Here is a 20842-nt window from a genome sequence, read left to right as displayed (position 1 = left end):
AGACAGCTACCACCTCCTAGTTTTCCAATTCGAAGGGCAGACTTTCTTGGACAAAGCCCTGCCCATGGGCTGTTCCATATCCTGTGCATACTTTAAGTTTGCATGTTTCCTACAGTGGTTCCTCCGCAAGTGCCACCCCAAACGGGGTAAACTGCACTACCTGGACGAGTTCCTGTTTGTGGGTATGAAGGGCAGCGCAGAGTGCGCGAACCTGCTATGAGCATTCCAGGTGCTGGCAGAGGAGATAGGGGTGCCACTAGCTGCAGACAAAACAGTGGGCCCCGCCACTAGGATAGTATTCTTGGGCACTGAGTTAGACTCAGTTGCTGGCACAACAAGAATCCCAGAGGATAAAGTGCAAGACATAAAGCAGAAAATCAATCAGTTGGCCAAGAAACAGAAAGCTACCCTGGGTGAACTGCAGGAAGTGATCGGCAAACTGAATTTTCCCGCTAGAGTCATCTCGGCGGGGCGGGCCTTTGCAAGAAGGCTAACCCAGTTGACCAGAGGTCTGAAGAAAAAGCACCACCACGTCAGGCTTAGCTGCGGGGCAAAACAAGACTTCAATACTTGGCTAACTTTGACAGATTTCAACAGGGTTTTGATATGGAGAAACGGCTGTGTTACCAACGAGGATCTAGCCTTGTACACAGATGCGGCGGGCAGCCTGGGGCTTGGAGCAGTAATAGGAGATCACTGGTGTGTAAAATCGTGGCCTCCGGGGTGGGTGGAAGCCAGCCTGACCAGGAACATAGCCTTCCTGGAGCTTTCCCACATTGTGGTGGCCCTCACCATTTGGAGCGCTAACCTGGGCAATTTAAAGCTAACAATTGGGTCAGACAACTAGGCGGTGGTTCTTGCAATCAACACAGGGGCAGCAAGGTGCCTCAATGTGCTCAGACTGTTGAGGAGACTCATGCTCCTCCAACTGAGGAACAACCTGGAGTTGAGGGCAAGACATGTACAGGGGATCAACAACTCAGGCACATACTCGGTCTTGTTCCCAGATGGAGAAGTTCAGGGTGCTGGCCCCAACAGCAGAGCAGAACAGGACACCTTTCCCAGCGGAACTCTGGTCCCTGACAGGCGTGCCCTAGAGCAACTCGTTCAACATACATTGGCACCAAAGACTGCAATGTCTCAAGACATTTAGAGCAATCACAGGGTTGCAGTTATTTGATGACAGACACGCCATGGAGCAGGCAGCAGAGCGCTTCATCAAATGGGCATTCGAGGGTAACAAATCCAGGTCTTGGGCACAGGAACACCCACCAGCAGTGGCCCACTGCGCAAGGCTAGATACTGGGACCAAGCGATCCAGCCGCCTGGTGGGGGCCCGCTGTACAAACACAGGGATGGGGCCTGCCTTAGCGTATTTCAGTTCAAGGCGGTATTAAAAATGGCACTGGCAAAGGAAGATGTACCTGCCAAGGAGTTTAGCACCCACTCGTTCCACATGGGGGAAGCAACCACAGCAGCCAAATGGGGTCTTTCATCAGACAGCATCAAAGGCATAGGGTGCTGGTGTTCGGAGGCCTACAAGAGTTGCATATGAGGAACGCCGGAGGGCAAAGCTTAGAGCCCAACCCCCCACCTCCCCCTTTGTTTCCCCCCTCAAAAAAAAAAAAAAAAAATCCGGAGAGGGCTTAACTGCTGAAGTCCCACTACATCCAACCTGTCACTGTTTGTTTTCAACAGGCGCACGGAGAAGAACCGGTCAGTTTTCGGTGCCACAGTAAACTTCGCCCGCACCCACTCCCACTTCACATGACCTGACATTCAAATATCAGCATTCTGTTATGTGAAAGCCATTCGGCCGCAGCTTTATTTGCATTTGTTACAGTACCACCGCTCATACGGCTCAAATGAAATGCATGATCTTGTCACAGGTCATAAATCAGAATGTCGGTCATAAATCACTGCAGGCAGTTCATAAATCATCTTGCATTGGGTCATACATCATAGCGTCAACCATAAAGCACTGTAGATAGGTCGTAAATCATTTTACATGCCATAAATCAATCAGTGCCACTGACTTCCTTGGTCATAAAACCGTCCATTGTTACCCCATGACATTGCTAGCTGAATGCTTAGCGCCTGCGCCAGTTCAGCGTTTACCGTTGTTGGCTGCTTCTTGAGCTGGAGGTTACTGTCTGTACTGAGAGAAGGGGTGATTCATTATCTCATATTCTTAGGCCCAACTCGCTACCTTGAATAGTCTGTTGTGCTCTGCCGGCTGGTGGCCCGGGCTGAGAGTGCCATGTCCTGAACCCTTTTCCTCTCTGATCTCCTTATCCTTCCGTGAGGCATCCCAGGGCAAGGGACCAGTCTGCCACCCTGTGAGCTTGTTCAAGTTCCAACCTCTGCCATGCTGCCCAGGGGCTCACGTCCGCGGGCAGCTTCCCCTGCTTAGTGGCACTTTTCACTGACAGCCAGCCGACACCATGGCTGCCCACAGGTTGGACCAGAATACTTCCAGCCCCGTATCGGAAAGGTGCACTCCACCCTGCACAAAATATTCTGGTCTCCTGCAAACTTTTGCCACCGCCACGTTGAGCTTCTTCCTGGACCTCTCCAGAGCGCTGGAGGACCTGGCCACTCTCCACGGCTGCTTAGGCACAATTTCCGACCACAAGAGGCTTGTGCTGCCTACCATCCTTGCTGCCCGAACCAGGCCTACTCTGACCATCTCCAACAGCTCTCGTCTCCCTAGCTGCACTGGCTCATTTCCACCAAGGTGAACTACTACCAAATCGGGCTCCCCTGGGTGCCACTGACACAGGTCTTCCAAACTGGCATGCATGTGTTCCAAGTGCATGCCAGATTGAGCTGCCCATCTTATGATGGTGCTGGATGTCCCAGGCTTCCTGGTGCCCCCCCCTCCCCCCACCCCTTGCTTCACCAGCTTTCCACACCCTGCAGAAAGGAATGTACCACCATCCACACTGTTCACCTCTGTCCTTAAAGGAAAATGGGATGCATTTCAAAAACAAAAATTACGTTTTCTTTTCCTTTTTTCACAGCAGACAGTGGCCCGTGGAACCACTGCCTGCTCTGAAAAAATATTTTTGCTATCATTCACAAAGGAGAAGGGGTCTCATGGGGATGCCTTCTCATTTGCGAGTGGGTTAGCACCAATTTGAAATTGGTGTTAACTGCGATTATTTTATGACTGCATTCACTGTCACAAAAAAATCCTACAACGCATTGCGACTTGCAATTAGGAAGGGAATGCCCCATCCTAATTGCGACTCGCAAACCTATTTTGCGATTCAGTGAATAGATTACTGAATCGTAAAATAGGGTCTGTACATACCAAAATGCTTATTTCTTGCCGCAAACAGCCCAATTCAACAAGGAAAAAGGGTACGTACATCTGGCCTTTAGTTCCGACCAAAGACAGAGCCTGACATTTGACCTTGTTCTTTGAATGCACAGCACATGTTATGAGATAAGAACAAAATTTACAGGCCTGTTTACAGAAAGGGAGCACTCGGAAGGATACTGTTAATAAGGGTGGGCAAGGGAAGGGACAAATTCAAGCTGCATAGCCTAAAACAAATAAAGCCAGCAAACTGAATGCAAAGAAATGTGAGTTACAAACCACAAAGCCAATGGCAAGCAGCGGTCGGAATGCATTCCCAAGGAAGCTCTATGAATGTACTTAAAGTGACAGCCGTGGGATACTTTGTGGGGAAAGTCCAGTCCGTATCGTTCAGAGGTTTGGACACATCAATCACCCAGACAGTATGACGAGAAGACCTGGAGTGGCCTTCATATTGCAGAAAAGGTATGTACACCCATTCTATCAGTTTGCCACCAGCCCCTATGGTGTAGAGCTTCTGGCACACCTCATGTAGGGTCAGTGCTAGGTGGCAGACATGAAATAGGTCATTTAATAATTATTTAAGGTGGTTGTAAGTAAGGAGTTTACCAGGGTGAAGGTGGTAGTCTGCCTCAAGGGTTTGGAAATTTAATAGCTAGCCGACCAGAAACAAATCCCCCAATTTTAAGACCCCTGCAGCATGCCACTGACTGAGTTGCTCTGAGAACAGCCGTCCTGTGCGAGTGGGAAGGCTTAGCAAAGGTAGTGCAGGAGCACAGGGTTTCTTCGTGTCAGTGAGTTTACAGGCTCTAGCAAGGAAAGAGAAAGCTGTGCATGACAACCCCTGATGGTAATCCATAGAACGGTCAGTAGGAAACAATGAGCAGTGCAGTAAGCACTCATTAAAAGTCTTTAAAGATAAACCCCCATCTCATGCAGGGGGGAGGGCTGAAAGCCAGCAAGCCACCAGTTGGACGTATGCAGCTGAATAATAGCGTTCTAAGTCCAGAAGGCCTAATACACCTGCAGTCATGGGTAGCTTTAGAGTGGAAAGAGCTTTCCAAACGCACTCCAGCGACCAAATCAGATGTGTGGTATATCTGAAGAAGGAATGAAGGACGGGCAGGGGAAGTTTTGCAAAATAATACTATCAACGGGGTAGCACACCATCTTCACTAGTGCCACGTGGCCCTCTACAGAAAGCAGAAGAGAAAACCAAATGGCAAACTGGGCTTGGAGGGACTGTGACGCTCTACCAAGATTTCCATCCTGCAAATCAGTGGGAGAATGGTAGATTTTAATCACTAGGTATCGAAAGGTAACTGATTCCCAGTTTATTTTGAGGTCTAATTTTACATAAAGGGGAAAACAGTGCCTATGTTAAAGAAACACCAATTAAATGTTACAATGTTTACATTTTGTTTGTGCAATTTGCATCCCAAATATTTTGAAGATTCTATGTGTACCTGACACTTAGGTATAACCCAGATCACTAGTTTAGCTTTTGCTCAATTTCAAAACCATTTTAAGACATGGACAAAGCAGGCAATTGCCTTGTACAATCTTGCAAGGTGTCTGGCCCCTGCTCACCCTTCACAAGCACGAACAGCGGACCTTTGCACCATACGTTTGTCAAGGTGGGTGGGTGCTGCTTGTTCAACCACTTGACAGTGCCTCTTCTGTTTCTCTCCTGTCTGCAGAGAGAACTCCCCAGGTACCCAATACCTTCCGAAAGTCTTGGTGGACCCATACTGTCTGATTTTAGAAATTGTCCCACCTTGTTTTTCTCTTCGTCATTTATCCAAGTCTTAGCAACAACCCTTTAAATCAGTTGCCGTGGATCCCACATTTGATCTTGATTTCATCCTCCTCTTTTATTATCTTTGATTGGTAGTCCGGGCTCCCACTTCTGAGATAAATGTGGCGTCCCAGACATACGCTCTAGTGCTGTGAGACTACAGACAAGTTGTGGGTACCTCACATCCTGACATTAGGTGCGAGACTTTCGCCCACACCATCTGCCCTGCCTCATTCAATTTTTTTTTTAGGTTGAAAGTCCATGGGCGGTTGAGGTGAGACAGATGTTTTTGTTCAATTTGTTTCAACTAACAAAGTTAATTACCTTAATGTTTTCCAAACTGTTTGCCAAGGCTTTTAAAATGTTCAGGCACATAATCAAACCTTTGCTGTTATTTTCTCTTCAAGACAGATTGGGTAGATTTGGGTAGGGGAGATGGTCTTGACAGTGCTGAAGGGCATTAATGTACTACTGAACAAGGACGTAATGTGACACCTGAATGTAGCATTCCAGGAGGCAACCACAAAAAGACCACAGTGAATAAATAGTGCTATGTTAAAAAAAAAAAAAAAGATAAAATAAATGCACTGATAACTGTGAGACATGCCCTCTCTGGGCTCTGTCTCTAAAACTAGTGTTTGTACTTGAATTTTTGTCCTGAATTTTGACCATTCGTCCTGAATTTTTGTCCAGAATTTTGATCTTTTGTCCTGATTTTTTTTTTTTTTTTACAGTCCAGTCCAGAATTTGCCTCAATGCCAGGTGGCCACCCTACTCCGTGAACTGTGACGGGAAAACACGGGATGTGACGTTACCTCAGCTTTATGGTTGAGTACACGGAAAGCGAGCAGCTGAACTGTGATGGTGCACCGGAGCAGGACAGGCACCTGAGCTGTGAAGGAGACACAAGAGGAGAGCGCGCCTGCGTCATGCAGGGGGAACAATGATAGTAACATCAAAACTAAGGACTGACATTACAGGAGGGGAAGAGCACCGTTGACAGAAGTCTGGAACAACAAGCTGGGAGATGCGGAAGTGAAGTATCACACGAGCCTTACGAGCAACCAGGCAGTGTGCTTGTATCACCTACTGTGAGGTCTACGGAGCCTGGCTCACTCTTCAAGCCGCTTAGTAATCTGACCAACAACGTCAACGCCTCTTTTGTCTGACAGACCTCAACAGACGCTCAAACATTCACGTTTTCTTGAGGTGTTGCTCTCCCAGAAGACCGGTATCCAAGAAAAGGACTGCCAAGTGCCAACCCCAACAAAGGGAAGGGACCTGTTGACAGCATGCCACGTATACTACCCGGCGGAAGCGAGGCCGCTCGCCACGCTGCGCCGTCCTAACAGAGTGGCGGGGTTGCTTGAACCCCAGTAGCCGCACACAGCTAACCCGGCCCGGTACTGTTTTTTTGTTTTGCAACTAAAGCGGCTGGAAGCTCTAAACGCGAGGAGGGTTGGTCCATCATCCCCAGCCGGCTAGGCCTCGTCATCGGGCACAGCGGGGTCCATGAAGGATGAAGTGGGGCCTGCCCGAGGACTGCTACTTTCGAGCAGCAACATGTGCACAGGGTTCGGACGTGGCAGAGACCTGAGAGGATGCAGGTGTCGCGGGCCGCTGACAGCTGTTTAGTCACAACACTCCAGGCGCTGTGTGCACACTTGCAGAACCTAGCATCTTTCAAACGGACTTCCGCTTCCCTTGTGGCTTTTCACACAAGTGCACTTGTTACTTTGCTCTCATTTCGCGTCTCTTGGTGTTTAATTCGTCCCTCAGAGCGCCGCCGAGAGAAAGAAACGGAGACTTAAGCGACATCTGGAGGCAACGGACAGAGACCCGCCGGCAATCGGTGAGGGCTGAAGGCCCAGCTCCTCTCTGGCGGCCGCCCATCGTGAACTATAGGTTGCCCTCAAGCAACATCCTGCACTAGGTGATCTCCAGATCCCAGTGACTATCAGGTTTCCAGCTCTGGGGCGCTAACAGGGGGTGCCAATCTCCGGATACCAGGAAGCACCCAAGAACTACAACTTAGTTTCACGAAGAAATCTCTCTGGTATGGTTGGGAGACAGCCTGGCACGCAGCAATTTGGAGACTACTGCGCGTATAGCCCTTTCTGTGCTCCTGCAATGAAGGCCCACTTCTTCCCGTCGAAGTGAAATCCCTGTGAAAATCATCACATTCCTCTGAGCAGACCCTTGGCCCATGTGCCCTTCCCCCACACCCTGCACATCCTGCCTACTGCTGGAATTCAATTTAAGGGGTCGTTGTCCTGCTTGGGAGCTCGAATATACAATCATCTATAGCATCAGTTCTCTCCCCCCCCCCCCCTCCAAATTGCTGCTTCGAGATAAGTCCTGAAAAGCATTGATCCAGATCAGCTATCCGCCCAAAATGTGTAGGAAGAAGCGCCTCATCTCGGGGAGCTGAACAGGGACGCAGAGAAAAAAAAGCTACCGACCGACAACTTCTGTTCTCCAGAGAAGTTTCTTCCATAGATTCACATCCCCCAATCATCCCCAGTTACTAAATTTCAAGTTCAATCGTAATTCCAAGCAACAAAGGCGCCACATGGTTGATAAACAGTGTACGTTTAGTGGCCCAATCACCTAATTTAAAATAAAACAAACTCCTAATTATGAGGGCACACCAAATTGAACACGATTCCTCTTAGAGGCTGCGTACTTCGGATTATTTTAGCACAAGATCGCGGGGAGGAAAACGTAGTAAGCCTCTGAAACGGGAGTGGATCTATGACAGATGCAAATGATTAAAAACTGTGGTGACTCTGGCTGTAAATCACAGGTTCACATGCTTGAATCCGAACAGTGGCCATTGTAAATACAACATGTCTGAAGATGGTCAAGAAGGTTCACTTTAATTGAACAAGTTGCACAGAACTCCCCGGCCCACAACAAAACCTATCGGGGCTTCTGCTTCGAGGCTAAAGTTCTATATGAACGTGCAATGGTTCACCAATGTAGCTGTTAGCAAATGTTCACCAGTGGAGGCCCAGCATACAGGGCCAGTCATCATATTCATGTGTCTTGCGGAGTACACAGGTGTTCTAAGAGTGGAAAGTGAGTCTAGGTGTGACGACTGCAATAGCTGCAGTGATCGACATTGTGATACCTTGTTTGAAAACTGAATGACCCTTTCAAGGGTGCCAGGGAAAAAAAAAAAAAAAAAAAAAATTACAAAACATTGGCCTCTGAAGCGCCTCATCATTTCACGTGGAACCTCTTGCATCAGTGTTATGCCAAAAGAATGCAGCTCCCTCTATATCACAGTTTTGAAAAGAATAACTTCAGGATCACTGCTTCCTACCAAGTCTTTTGGGATATTGGGGAGAAAGTAAGGATGGCTGTGGCCTTCACATCTTGAAAAGGCTGCTGACAACAGTATTTCAAGATCACCAAGGATCTGGCTGTATCAGTGTCTGCCTTTATATGTTGTAAAGCATCACTGACATGTAGACCATAGAGGGCCTCTCAGTCAAATGTGGTGTGTCCAAGACGCAGTTATGTTCCTCAGTGAAGCCTATCTGGCCAGCTTTGTCAACAAAGCAATGCCACTGCTGCCGTCCTGGTTACACATCTGGAGCACATCAATGACAGAAGGTGATACCCTCTACCTCTTCTCTGGAGAGCTTGAGCATCTTCATGTTTGTCTTCTAGGACCAAGTCAATATTCGGGACAGTGATTACCCATATCTGGCAGGTGTGGTGCCCTATGATGTATTTTATTAATGTGACTAGCTGTGAGGATGTGTTTCTCAAATGTGTCTATCCCCCTGCCCAAAAATAGGATTTTGTTTTTTAATTGCCCTACTCATATTACTGGGAATAGCCTAATTTTATAACACAAAACAAAATAGATTACAACGTTTGTGAGCAAGGGCATCTTTACATTCTGACAATTTAGAACTTATATTACAGATTCATGTGGGCTTTAGTCAGCCCAAAGGCTTTTCCTGCTAAATACATTAATTCTTGAATCTACAGCTCACTGCTTTGTCTCCACTCTTGCAAGCCCAGGAAGGGTTCATTGATCAGGACACTTGTGTTCATTAGTATTATTATTTAACCCCTTTAGTGATTAGGCTGACCCCCACTCCAACTATGCTTAGTGTGGAGCCCTTTTCATGAGGTCTGTGGCAGTTTGCACTTACTCTTCCCCCCCCCCCCCCACAAAAGGTGTCCAAGCCTAATTTGTGACCCTTAACCCACCACATATTGGGGGTTCTAAAATAACCCAGTAAATCTGGATTCCTCTAGACAGAACAGTGAAAACAGACAACATAGCAAAATGTGATTCTTTCTGGGGGGAGCGGGGTGGGTTGAAAAAGTGCTGTGCAAGAAGGTACTTTTTTTTTTTAATTTGCACCAACAAAAAGTTTGCTGTACTAACCTCACCGTCATTCTAGCTTTCAGGAACAAGAAGTGTAGGTAGAAAAATATATATTTTAAGTACAGTTTTTGCATTTTTTCTACATGGCAGTCTAGTTTCCCACTTTTTGTTGTTTCCATTTGAAGTGGTGGAAACAGGTGGAAACTCATGGGTAAATCCAGAAAACTATGCATTTCTGCAACAAAATTCTGATTTCATCAAGGAGTCATTTGTGTAGATTGCTCGTGGTTTTCACAAAGAAATATTGTTAAAAATAAAAAAATGAAAATAAGCAAGAAAAAACGTAAATAATTAACAATGCTTTCATCTGTAATTTTTTGACCCAATGGCTGATTTGCAAAAGTAATAACGTTAGATTGTCGTTCCCTTCTGGTCGCAGGGTTAAATAACATTTGCTGGTTGTTCAAAAGAATATAAGGGATAAAATACCCCCTACCATACATTAGAGGAAATTGCAAGTCACTGGGAAGTTCCATAACCATAGGGAGGAACAAGGCTGAAAGTTGAGGTCCTTTATAAGGTTGTGGAACCTCGAGGTGACTTGCAATATCCTTATAATGTACAGCAAAGAGCGCTTTCTCCTATATAATACATGGTCACATCACCACCTTTCCCACAAACCACTTAAAACCTTGGTGCATAGCTCTTTCAGAAATAGAGAGCATGTTTGCAAACAAAGTCTAAAAATAGAACCTCTAGTGCAAAATTAAACACAACAAAACCTGTTAAGATTTATGTTGCAAACAATATTAGAAACAGTACTATACAAGTCAGTTTGTTTTTTAATTAAAAGCTGCAGTAACTCAATGTGTAAACACATGCAGAAAGATTCTAACTTTTCTATAATTACCTAAAGAATGTAAAAAAAAATAATCATGGTCTTTCTGGCAGTCACTGTAAACAGAAAAATATAGAAGAAAGAAAAACAATGCTTCATTTCTGTTGCTTTAAACAAGCGCCAATGTGACCTTACTTGCCTTTCATCTCTGCTGCTGGCTCTGGCAGAAGGCATTGTGATGTAAGATGTCACTCCAATATCTTTCAACAGTTGAGTTCTGATGTCATGTCTTTATAAGTGTTGACTGAGTGCATCACTAGTCGCCAATTATTCAGAAATTAGAGCTCTGCATGTACACAGGGATCACAGAATCCCATGTAGTTTAAGATAATTACTTACAGGAATGCTCTATTTGGTGGTTGCCCTATGTAACTAAATTTCTCACCTTGTGGATTTCCCGCTGGCACCAAATTGGATCTGGAGATCTCTCAGCAATTGCCTTGCAAGCAAGCAGGGGAAGTAGTGCTGCTTCACATTGTGTCCTTCTCACCCAATAGTAATGTCAAGTCCACCACATAACCACCACCTCTGCACATTAACATCACTTTCTTTCTTTTATCTGTCCGCTCCATCAGACATGGAGCCCTTAGAAATCAACACCGTACCAGTGTGAAGACCTCTAATTTGGAATCTTTCTTTTTAATGTGGACCAAATGAGTTAATTCCACAAGATGGTGAGCAGAGTGGGTTGGTAAGAAATCAGCAGCTAGAGTATTCATTAAAAAGATGGACACTTCTAACCGCAGATTCCTCACCTTGTGAATAGATAGAGACCATAGCAGGTCTGCCCCAGACAATAGGGCTGTGGAATAGCCCACACCAAGAAATCCTGCAGGATTGAACAGGCAAAGTGCCCCTCCTGTCAGACTGGGCCATCCAGGCAGTAGCGCTTTGTCAACCCTTGAACTGACACCCACGTCACAGCCTGCCAGTTATCCAGAATAGGCACTCCACACGCCATCTCAGTGGTAGCACCTTTAGCGCTGGTAGAATAAGCCAGCAGGCCTTATCAGAGGTGGTTTCTTAGCCAGTCCACAGCAGGTTTTTACATAAAGGATCCACTGCTGCACAGCTCTTCCCTTCTTTATCTCAGAGAAACCCACAAAGAGCCGATTTCCCACCTGATGGTCTTTAGTGTGATCGAAAAACATCAGCACTCCCTTCAGACATGAGCAATGTAGTCTCTCTTCCTCCGTGGGTGGATTAGGTGGATCTAAGAACGCTGGCAGGGTGGTGGACTGCCTAATGTTAAACCGTGTTCAACCTTCGGGATTAAAGCTGCCTTAGTCCGTAAAACTAGCTTTAAGAGCTCTATCGCGGAGTCGGTCTTGTTTCCAAAGAGACAGAGGCTGTCAAAGAGCATTATCATGAGTGACTATTGAACATCACTGGAAAAGCCTGTATAGCACCCCTTGTAGAGCTGGAAGCGCCACGCTGGTACCAAATAGCCTACCCAGACATCTGTAATTTCCAGGCCTGATCTGGTTACATATTTAGCTGCATCTTGGCCATCCTGAAATAACTGTCAGAGGTAGGCACGAAGGTCACTGGGGACTGCGAGCAAGATAGCGTGATTAATGCCCCAGGAGGCAACTAGTTTACAGGCCTGAGGGCAATAATTTACAAATGCCTCTGTGCGTTTCAACTCTGTCTAGCCAGTGGTCAGGAACCCAGTTTCAACCTACTGGTGAAGGCTTGAACCACGAGGCTCCAGGGTGCTGGAGGAGAAAAGAAGTGACTTGCCCACACCATTGTATTTGGTGGCTACAACACCTCAGACAGCACAAGTTAAAAAAAATAAATGTAAAAGACACCCTCTTCAGATAAATCAATACACTCATAGTACAGCATGTTACAACCAAGACACTGCAAAGGCCACCCTTGAACTTTTCTTCTCAACATCACCTATAATCCACCCAAACCTCTGGACTGAACCAATGTTTCGGATTTCTCTATATGCAAGCTTAGCGACCTCACAACAAAGCAAAGTAAACACAAAAGAGAAGACCAAATAATCACATCCTTCAAAGACTTCGCCATAGACGACCTAATGGGCGAACTCATCTCACTTTATCAACTCCACACTTAACATCAACACCCTCCTAAACAACTTCAACATTGTTTTGGAAAGCTATAAAGCTATAGGAACATCCACATCCCCAACTACAACATACAAGTGTAAAAGAAAGCCTTCAGCTCCCTGGTACTCCATAGCTCTTGCTGACAAACAGATCCATACACAGACACGATAGAAGAAATGGGAAAAAAAAAAAACGAACTCCCAGGGACGTCTTGATATGGATGCCTCTCTGCTCAGAGACAGCTCATCCCATTGCTCAAAGCAAGGTTCCTTCTCCGCAATCAATGGAGCCACCAACAAAAAGAATGCTGTTCGATAATCAAGCACTTCATCCACCCTCTGTCAGACCTACCTATTCCTCACTCCACAGAAAAGCGATGTGCCATTAACGTCTTCAGTGAAAAAATACAGAAGATCTAACAGCACATCAGTGACATCAAGCCTACTTCATTTGTTACATTCACCTCTTCCCCACAGAATCCTGCAATCGTCAGCCTTTAAAGCCATGTCTCTCAGATCTGGCTGACATACTGAGCTCTCTAAAGCTGTTTTTATAAAGATGCCTTATTGTCCTTCATCAAAGCTCTCTATGGATGCCCTCCTACTTACTACTGGCCATGCCTCACTCACTCAAGGCATCTTCCAAGAAGCTCTCAAGACAGGCCAGATTCCCCCCTCTCCTAAAGAATCCTACAGTAAACCCTGATGGCCGTGTCAATGACTGTCCCATCACTATCATTTGTCAGCAAGGTCAATGAACAAGTATTGGCAAAGCCAATAGGTCTCACCATCTTGTACACCAGTGTGGCTGCTGCTCAGCATGGCTAAAAGTTAGTGGCATGTAGAGTGTAGTGGGGGAGTAGAGTGTCGTTGAGTAGGTTTGCTGGAGTGTCTTAGAGTGGGAGTAAAGGGGGGGGGGAGTGTTGCAGACTTGAGCAGAGGGATGCAGAGTTTGGTGTTTCAATTGCAGAGAGGAGTGGGATGGAATAGGGCGGGTGGAGTGAAATAAGGTAGTGGGTGGATTGGATTAGAGTCGGACAGATCATTTTAGGGTGGAATGGCATGGGATGAACTGAAATGGGGTGAGGTGAATTAGATTGGGATGGATTAGACTGGATTGGATTGGAGTGATAGGGCTGGAGTGGGGTGGCTCGGATTGGAGTGAGGGTGGATTAGATTAGACTCGATTCACTGGACTGGAGCGGGGCAGATTGGAGTGGGCTGGATGGATTGGATTGGGACAGAATGGGGGGACTGACCTGGGATGGGTGGATTGGGACTTGGTGGGGTGACCTGGAGTAGTGTGGTGGATCAGATTGGGATAGAGTGTGGGGATTGGAATAGGTTGGGGTGGACTGAAGTGGGGTTGGCTGGGATGTGGTGGGCTGCAGTAGGATGGATTGGAGTGTGTGTGTTGGATTGAATTAGGGTGTACAGGAGTGGGTGTGTTGGATTGGATTAGGTTGGAATGCAGCAGGACTGGATTGGTTTGGAGTGGGGTTGATTGTAATGGGGTGTACTGGAGTGGAGTAGATTGGCGTTGGGTGGACTAGACTGGGATGGACTGGAGTGGGGTAGGGGTGAATTGGACTGGGGTACAGTGGGGAGAATTGGAGTAGAGTCAAGTGGGTTGAACTGGAGTGGAATGGGGTGGACTGGATTGCATTGAGTAGGATTGAATTGGTGTGATATAAACTGGATTGGCGTGGGATGGATTGCATTGGGGATTTAACTGGATTAGGGTGGAGTGGAGTGGATTGAACTGGATTGGGAAAGGATGGATTGGAGTTGACTGGAGAATTGGACTGAGTGGGGTGGACTGTGGAGAACTGGACTGAGTGGGGTGAACTGAGGGGGTGGATGTAGTGGGGTAGACTGGATTGGAGTGGGGTGGACCGGATTGGATTGGGGTGGAGTGGACTGAATTGGGGTAGAGTAGACTGGAGCGGGGAGAATGGTAGTTGGGCAGGTATATTTTGGATTGGAGTATTGTAGGGTGGAGTGTGGCAAATTGTTCTGGATTAAAGTCAAGCAGATTGGATTGAGGCAGATTGGAGCGGGCAGACTTGGGTTGGAGTGGGACGGATTGGAGTGAGGTGAATTTTTTGGATTACAGTGAGGGAGACTGGAGTGTGGGGATTGTTTTGGATTAGAGTGGGGTTGATGGGAGTGGGGCATACTGGTTTCAGTTGAGTGGGGCATATTGTTTGGATTGCAGTGGTGCAGATTGTTTTGGACTGGAGTGGGGCAGATATTGGTTTGAATTGGGGCAGATTGTTTTGGATTGGAGTGGGGCATATTGTTTTGGATTAGAGTGGCACATACTGGAGTGGTGCAGATGGTTTTGGATTGGAGTAGGGTGAACTGGAGTTCAGCAGATTTGAATGGCATGTGTTGGAAGGGTTGGAGTGGGGTGGGCTGAATTATTGTGGGGGTGAGCAGGGGTGGACTGGGGCAGATTGTAGTGGGGTGGATTGGAGTGCAATGAATTGGGGTGTACTGCACAACTGTGTAAAAGCATCATTGCCGAAATTACACACCATAAAGATACAATGTTGCTTTGCAATATTTAGAGGATAATAATCCTCTTGAGAACAGCGCCCATGACCAACAAGATTCAGTACAAACCAAACTCAATCACATGGATCTAGGCTGCTCTAACCCTAAAGTTCACCTAATGCCAAGTCGCTTGGATTCACCCTGGACACCACCCAAACCCTCAAAAATGCATTGCCAAAACAAACAGACCACCTGGGACCAGTTCTTTAAGTTACAGAAAGTCAAGCCCTTTTTTTCCCCCCACAAAGCAATTTTCAGAACTGCTGTTTCAAGCCCTCGTACTCCTGCATCTTGATGGTGGTAATGCCCTATTCCATGGCCTCTCCGACTTCGCACTGGCACTCCTTAGTGGCCTCCGTGCGCGTCCACAAGGGTGAGCAAGAAGGGGGCGCTTGCCCCCTCCCCCCTGCATTTAGGCACAGTCTGGTGTGAAAGCTCACAGTGCAGTGTAACACTACGGCTGCTGTAGTGTTACACTGCCTGCACTAGTATGGCTGCAGCCCCCAGCAAACAGTCCACCCCTGAAAAATGTCTGTGGACGCCCATGGTGGCATCCTACATCCTGCAGTATGTCTCACCCAAGACCAGAAGCAAAAAGCTCACACCACCCTAATCCTAATGTAACACCTTTGGCTCCCCCTTGCCGGCCCACACTATCTTCAACACTGTAAATGGTGCAGCTCATGTTATTACCAGTACCACTGCTTATCTTGGAGATAGGCTTTGTGTCTATGGTGGCTCTCCACATACCGTTAGCCAGGACACCATCTGACAGCAGACAGAATTGTAGGAAAAAAAAAAAAAAAAAAAAAAAAAAAAGGCAAGGCAACAGGCCTTTTCCATCTATGCATTCAGGATCTACTCTAATTTAGGAAAGAGTTGAAGACTCGCATATTCAAAGAACACTACATCATAGTACGTTAACCATCCACAACCCAGCTTCCTCTCCTCTTACTAGCGGACTTTATGCTCGTCTTAGACCATGTATACTGCTCCACTGCCTTTTGGCTAGGTTTGTGCTATAAAAATATCATACATGCCTACAAAAAACCTCCATTCTGCCTCCCTGTGAGGGCAGGAAAAACTGTCTGGCCCCGGTGATGGGACCCAATGCCAAATTGGTCCAGCACTCTGCCCCATTGATTTTCTCCCTTTTGCCCTCTGGTAGTCTGGTGGCCATTCAGCCTTCATGAGTGGCCAGATGGGGGGTGTTTACCATCTATCTGCTCATGCCAGCGAGGAGGGGTTAGGAAAGTCCATCAGACCATAAATGAAAAAGTGAGTGGGGTACAGAGTTTGCTGATCCTGGCAGTACATCCTCTACCTCTGGGAACCAGTCTGCCACCCAGAAGCGGCAAAAAAACAGGGGATTAACCTCTCAGCCTGCCCATATGTAAAAATGACACCCAAAAGAATCCAAATTTCCTCTCGTTTGCCATAAAGATGTGCATGATCCAAGCCCCAGGAATTCTTTAAGGCAGTTTGGGCTCTTGAGCTTGGGGGCACGGCTCGAAATCAAGGCAGCTAAACCTTAACACCCATTTTTTAAAAACAAACTCTCTAATGTGTAGATGGCTTTCTGGCCCCCTATGGGACAGATTGTTTTTTTTTTTTTTTTTTTTAAATCCCCAATCACTCGAAAGGAGGTGGGGTGGGGAGGGGGCGAAAAGGCTGATTTATTGATTTGGTGTGTAAGGCACCAGGGAGCATTTGCCCGTGCCTAGGTTCGGTTTCTCCCGTTCTTCCTGAGGTCTAGTGGGAGGATTCATGCTTGGGAAAATCACACTCTACCATCGATCCATACGAGGGATCAACTAAGATGACGTGCCCTTTCCAATGTCAGGTGTAGTCTTGATCGGAGCGGAGGGACCCGAGATCAAAGTGTAAGCAAGCACTGAATGATTTGACTTTCACTCTGTGTGATTCAGCATACTGTGCGCAGATGTCACAGAGGACAAAATAATGTGAGGAACTTCGAGATCAGTGTTTTTTTTAATAATAAAAAAAAGGAAATCCTTCCAGTGTAACGAGAAGGATTTTCATGGCTTAGGCATAGGACAAGATGTTAATGTCCACCGTACTGCGTAGGTAATGCAGAGGACACGAGTACCTAACCCCAGCATTATTCTAGTGGTTGAAGCCTGGTTTGATTCAGTACAGCACTGGTCTCCGATACACTGTTCCTATGTCGAGAACGCAACCCCCCTTTTCCTATTTAAGAAACTTTCCGATTCTTTTGCTACAGTAATATCTCGTTGCCCTGAGGTAGCATTGCATCCTTGTCTCTTGAGTTGGTACTGTCATTCCAGCGCACCTTTATTTCCTGGGGTTGCGCTGTTTCCTGGGCCAGACCACCACCTTGTTCCTCCCAGAGCTAAATGCAACCCTTTCAGTGAACTTTCACTTCTTCCACTGGACACCCTTAGCCACTCCTTGCCCACCTTTTAGTTTCCAGTTTCCTGCCTTATAATGGTGTTGCTTTATATCCTGATTTCCTGCATTTGCTTGCTTTCTGCCAGGCCTTCCCCACGTTTCCTCTTGAACACTTTCTCTCTAGCTCCTTATCCCTCAAGGATGTATATTACATCTGCTACCCTTGCTACCATCCTCTCGCACGCTCATGTGTGATCGCTAGGATGCATGGGTACAACAAGCAACGTAGGAAATGTTTCTCACCTACTGGGAGTGCTATATTCAAGTTATCTTTTAGAATAGTACTCGTTATCAGCTTCAGAGAGCTCCCTTGCATATATGTTTGCAGACAGTACTGCGCAACAGGAACTGTGGGTGAGAAACAGTCTCAGCCTTAACGTGTGGCGATCCCCAGAGTTTTACCCCACGTGGCCTTTAGTCCTAACATTACCCGTATCTCCTGCACGCCACGGATCTTACTTATTCTGAATGCTGAATTTGGTCTTTAAATGTCTGTCTTTTAAGAGCTTGGACTTCCCGTGTTACAATGTGCGGAGTTTCCTCACTGGATACCTCTTCTCTTCGCCTCTGATCTTTGGAAGCTCTACTATCGATATTAAAAAAAGATGTGTCCACTTCCTATTTTTACGAGAACCGCGTTGGCAACAACTGCCAGTTAGCGCCCCCATCCCCCACCCCCTTGCTTCTACACCACGGGAGGTGCTTTCCACGCTCACGGCCGCACCTCCACAAAGCTGGGTCGGAGGTTTCAAAATGTCTAGACCTAGCACAACATCCAAGCATGGGGACAAGCCGGATTTTGACGGAAGCACACGTGTGGAGTAGATCAGCTGGAAGTTAAAACTCAGGGAATCATTCCCCAGGGTAACTCTGGTAGCGAGATGACCTGTGGCAGTCTCAAGTGAGCTAACAAACTAATAAACGCTCTTATTCTTTACATAGTTATTCACTTCACTTCCAAAACAGCTGTTCGTTAGTACCTTGACTGGCAGGTTGGCAAAATCTTTCTCCACCCACGTGATCTCCGCTTTTACCTGTTGAGAAAGAAAGGAGAGATATCAGCAAAGAGGACATGTGCGAGTAATGGCTAAATACAGAACTGTTCAGCCAAAAAACTGAAACACCAACTGTTCAGCCATAAGGCGTGGCACTGAGAAGCAGCTTTTTGGAAAGGATCACACCTACAAATAAAAACTCCTGAAAATAACTCAGTGGCAGGATACGTTCTGTCAGAAACGAACCCTCAGGGGATTTAATTGTGGGCGGTAAACATACATCAGTAATCACAAGAAGCGACGGTTGGGTATTATTTTAAGCACCCAAAATCTACTACTACAATGACTAAGCCACAAACATGCCCAACTGCTGGGATGCATTGCACTCTAGTGGTGCTCAAGAACCAGCGTAGACAGGAGGAAGGCTGCAATAGCCACACCAGGTTAGCCCGCAGACAGTGTAAATTTACAGTATAGTCTTGTGTCCCACCAACATGGGACACAAGACTATACTCTTCTCAATAATGTGAGTAATGATAGAGTATCTGCCTTGAAGTGGTGTGCTCACCAGCCAGGCAGGCGTCTAAGAACCAGCAGTTGAACCATCAGCCCTGCATCAGCAAACACCACTTGAGGAGCAATATCCATCAATCCTACTAGCAACATCCACCTTTACATGAGAAGCAGAAACGGGTATCTTAACAACCGCTATACTCGTGTCAGGATCAAGCACACACACCAGCCTCAACAGCAAACTCCACACCAACTTTCTAGCATTTCAAAGAGGCGTAAGGTGAGTTGATGACATCAATAAACAAGCATTTTCAAAGCAACGGGTCTTGCATTTGTTCGAGTTAGAGCCATTAGCATTGTAAAGCAAAAAAAAAACAGCGTGATCACGCTATATAAAATGCAGAGTGATCACGCTCCATGGAAAATAAAAAGATCAAGTAGTCCAGACCCCAGGCTGAAAACATCGAGCCTCGTATGTTTTTGGTACTTTACCGGTGCTGTGTAGGTGGGCTAAACACCGGGAAAGGCATGACGTACGCATGCCTTTCACAAATGAAAGCAAGCAGATTTTAAAAGGCAAGCCCACGAACCAATGTAAGTGACTGACGTGGCATGGGCGTGGTTTCAAGCCCAAAGAGATTACAGAATGGACGGAGCACTTTGTGCTCGCCCATAAAAACAGCAACAGCAACAAACAATAACTGCAGAACTGCAACAATAGAAGCAGCACAACAGAATTAAAACTAAAGTTAAACCTCTAGCTGAGATGGCACTAACCTCAAAGTGTTACAGGATATGTGGACTATTATAAAGCCATTTTGAATCAACATATATCAAACCACTCCGTACATAATAGGACAGGCAGCCGATGTCTGAAAAGAACTGCCACATATATTTGGCACTTTGAAGAACTTTTATATAAGCCATCCCAGCAGACTGCATCCTCTAGCTTTTCCACAACCATAATTAGACAGATTGCCATAACACTCATATGGAGGAAAACTGCAGTGCAGGCAGTCAAGGTGAGTCTATGGCTTCTGTCCATCCTTACCCTTCTCTCATCTTTCCCAGACCAACAAGATGCACAGAGTGGCCCATTTGTAATACAGTGGATTTTGTAAACAAACAAACAAAAAAAAGGTTTTCTTTCAACACCAGTGCACTTGCAGTATAAATGAATAACAGCTGCCTAACTATGACCATAATTTTAGTGTATCGCATACATATGCTTCTGTTATTCACACCATTTTTTTTTTTTTTTTTTTTTTTTTTTTAACAGCAATGCGGACATTTTAATCTGGTTTCAAATGTTCACAGCTGCCATTCCAATGTATAATTGTTTAAAAAAAAAAAAAAGTTTATTGAATTTTCAGTTTAGATCTTTTTCCCACATTTAACATTTACAATATCAGGATATGGTAGATCTGTTATACGATCATCATACAAATAAACAATAAAACTTAACTTAGGTCTTGTTATTATACTCAGGAAGTGTTCAAATGCGGTGTCTGGGTAATCAGACTAGCAGTGCGGCTTTAGCGGTCTTGTATTCCCCAGCTTGGTGATGCTCTTTCCCTATGCTATGTTATTTACATTGGTGGGAGAGGCCCAGTCTAGTGTCAGTTTGTGGCGCGTGGCTCCCCAGGGTTTAAGATTCCTGTTCTGGGTACTAATCCTGCGCTTGTTAATCACTATGGGTTGCATCAGGTGGAAGAGGTGGGCGTGAGAGCGTTCTCTAATTTTATAGTTTGTCCCATCCAGCTTACGTGGGGTATTGAGATTGGTTAGGTATAAGTGTGACTATCTCAGGGCCTACATATATTCCAATTCATGGCGGTCTCTCATCATTCTTGGCCTCTAGTCTGCTTATTAAAGTTTCCTACTAGACTT

General features: G+C 46.2%; 1 protein-coding gene across 4 annotated transcripts in view; it reads right to left on the bottom strand.

Annotated features, from left to right (window-relative positions):
- RPS6KA1 (ribosomal protein S6 kinase A1) overlaps positions 1 to 20842 on the bottom strand; it is a 565248-nt gene that overhangs the window by 319380 nt on the left and 225026 nt on the right. For 3 of the 4 annotated variants that reach the window (XM_069224044.1, XM_069224045.1, XM_069224047.1), the window contains one exon: positions 18425 to 18478. The exons of the other annotated variant lie outside the window; for it this stretch is intronic. In XM_069224044.1, the coding sequence (XP_069080145.1) occupies positions 18425 to 18478 (54 nt within the window). The remainder of the gene's footprint in view (positions 1 to 18424; positions 18479 to 20842) is intronic. 4 annotated transcript variants of the gene reach the window in all.

Source organism: Pleurodeles waltl, chromosome 3_1 (genome assembly GCF_031143425.1).
Source record: "Pleurodeles waltl isolate 20211129_DDA chromosome 3_1, aPleWal1.hap1.20221129, whole genome shotgun sequence".
In the NCBI taxonomy this organism is placed as follows: domain Eukaryota; kingdom Metazoa; phylum Chordata; class Amphibia; order Caudata; family Salamandridae; genus Pleurodeles; species Pleurodeles waltl.
The sequence above is the reverse complement of the archived record's forward strand: the minus strand, read 5'-3'. Positions and strand labels throughout refer to the sequence as shown.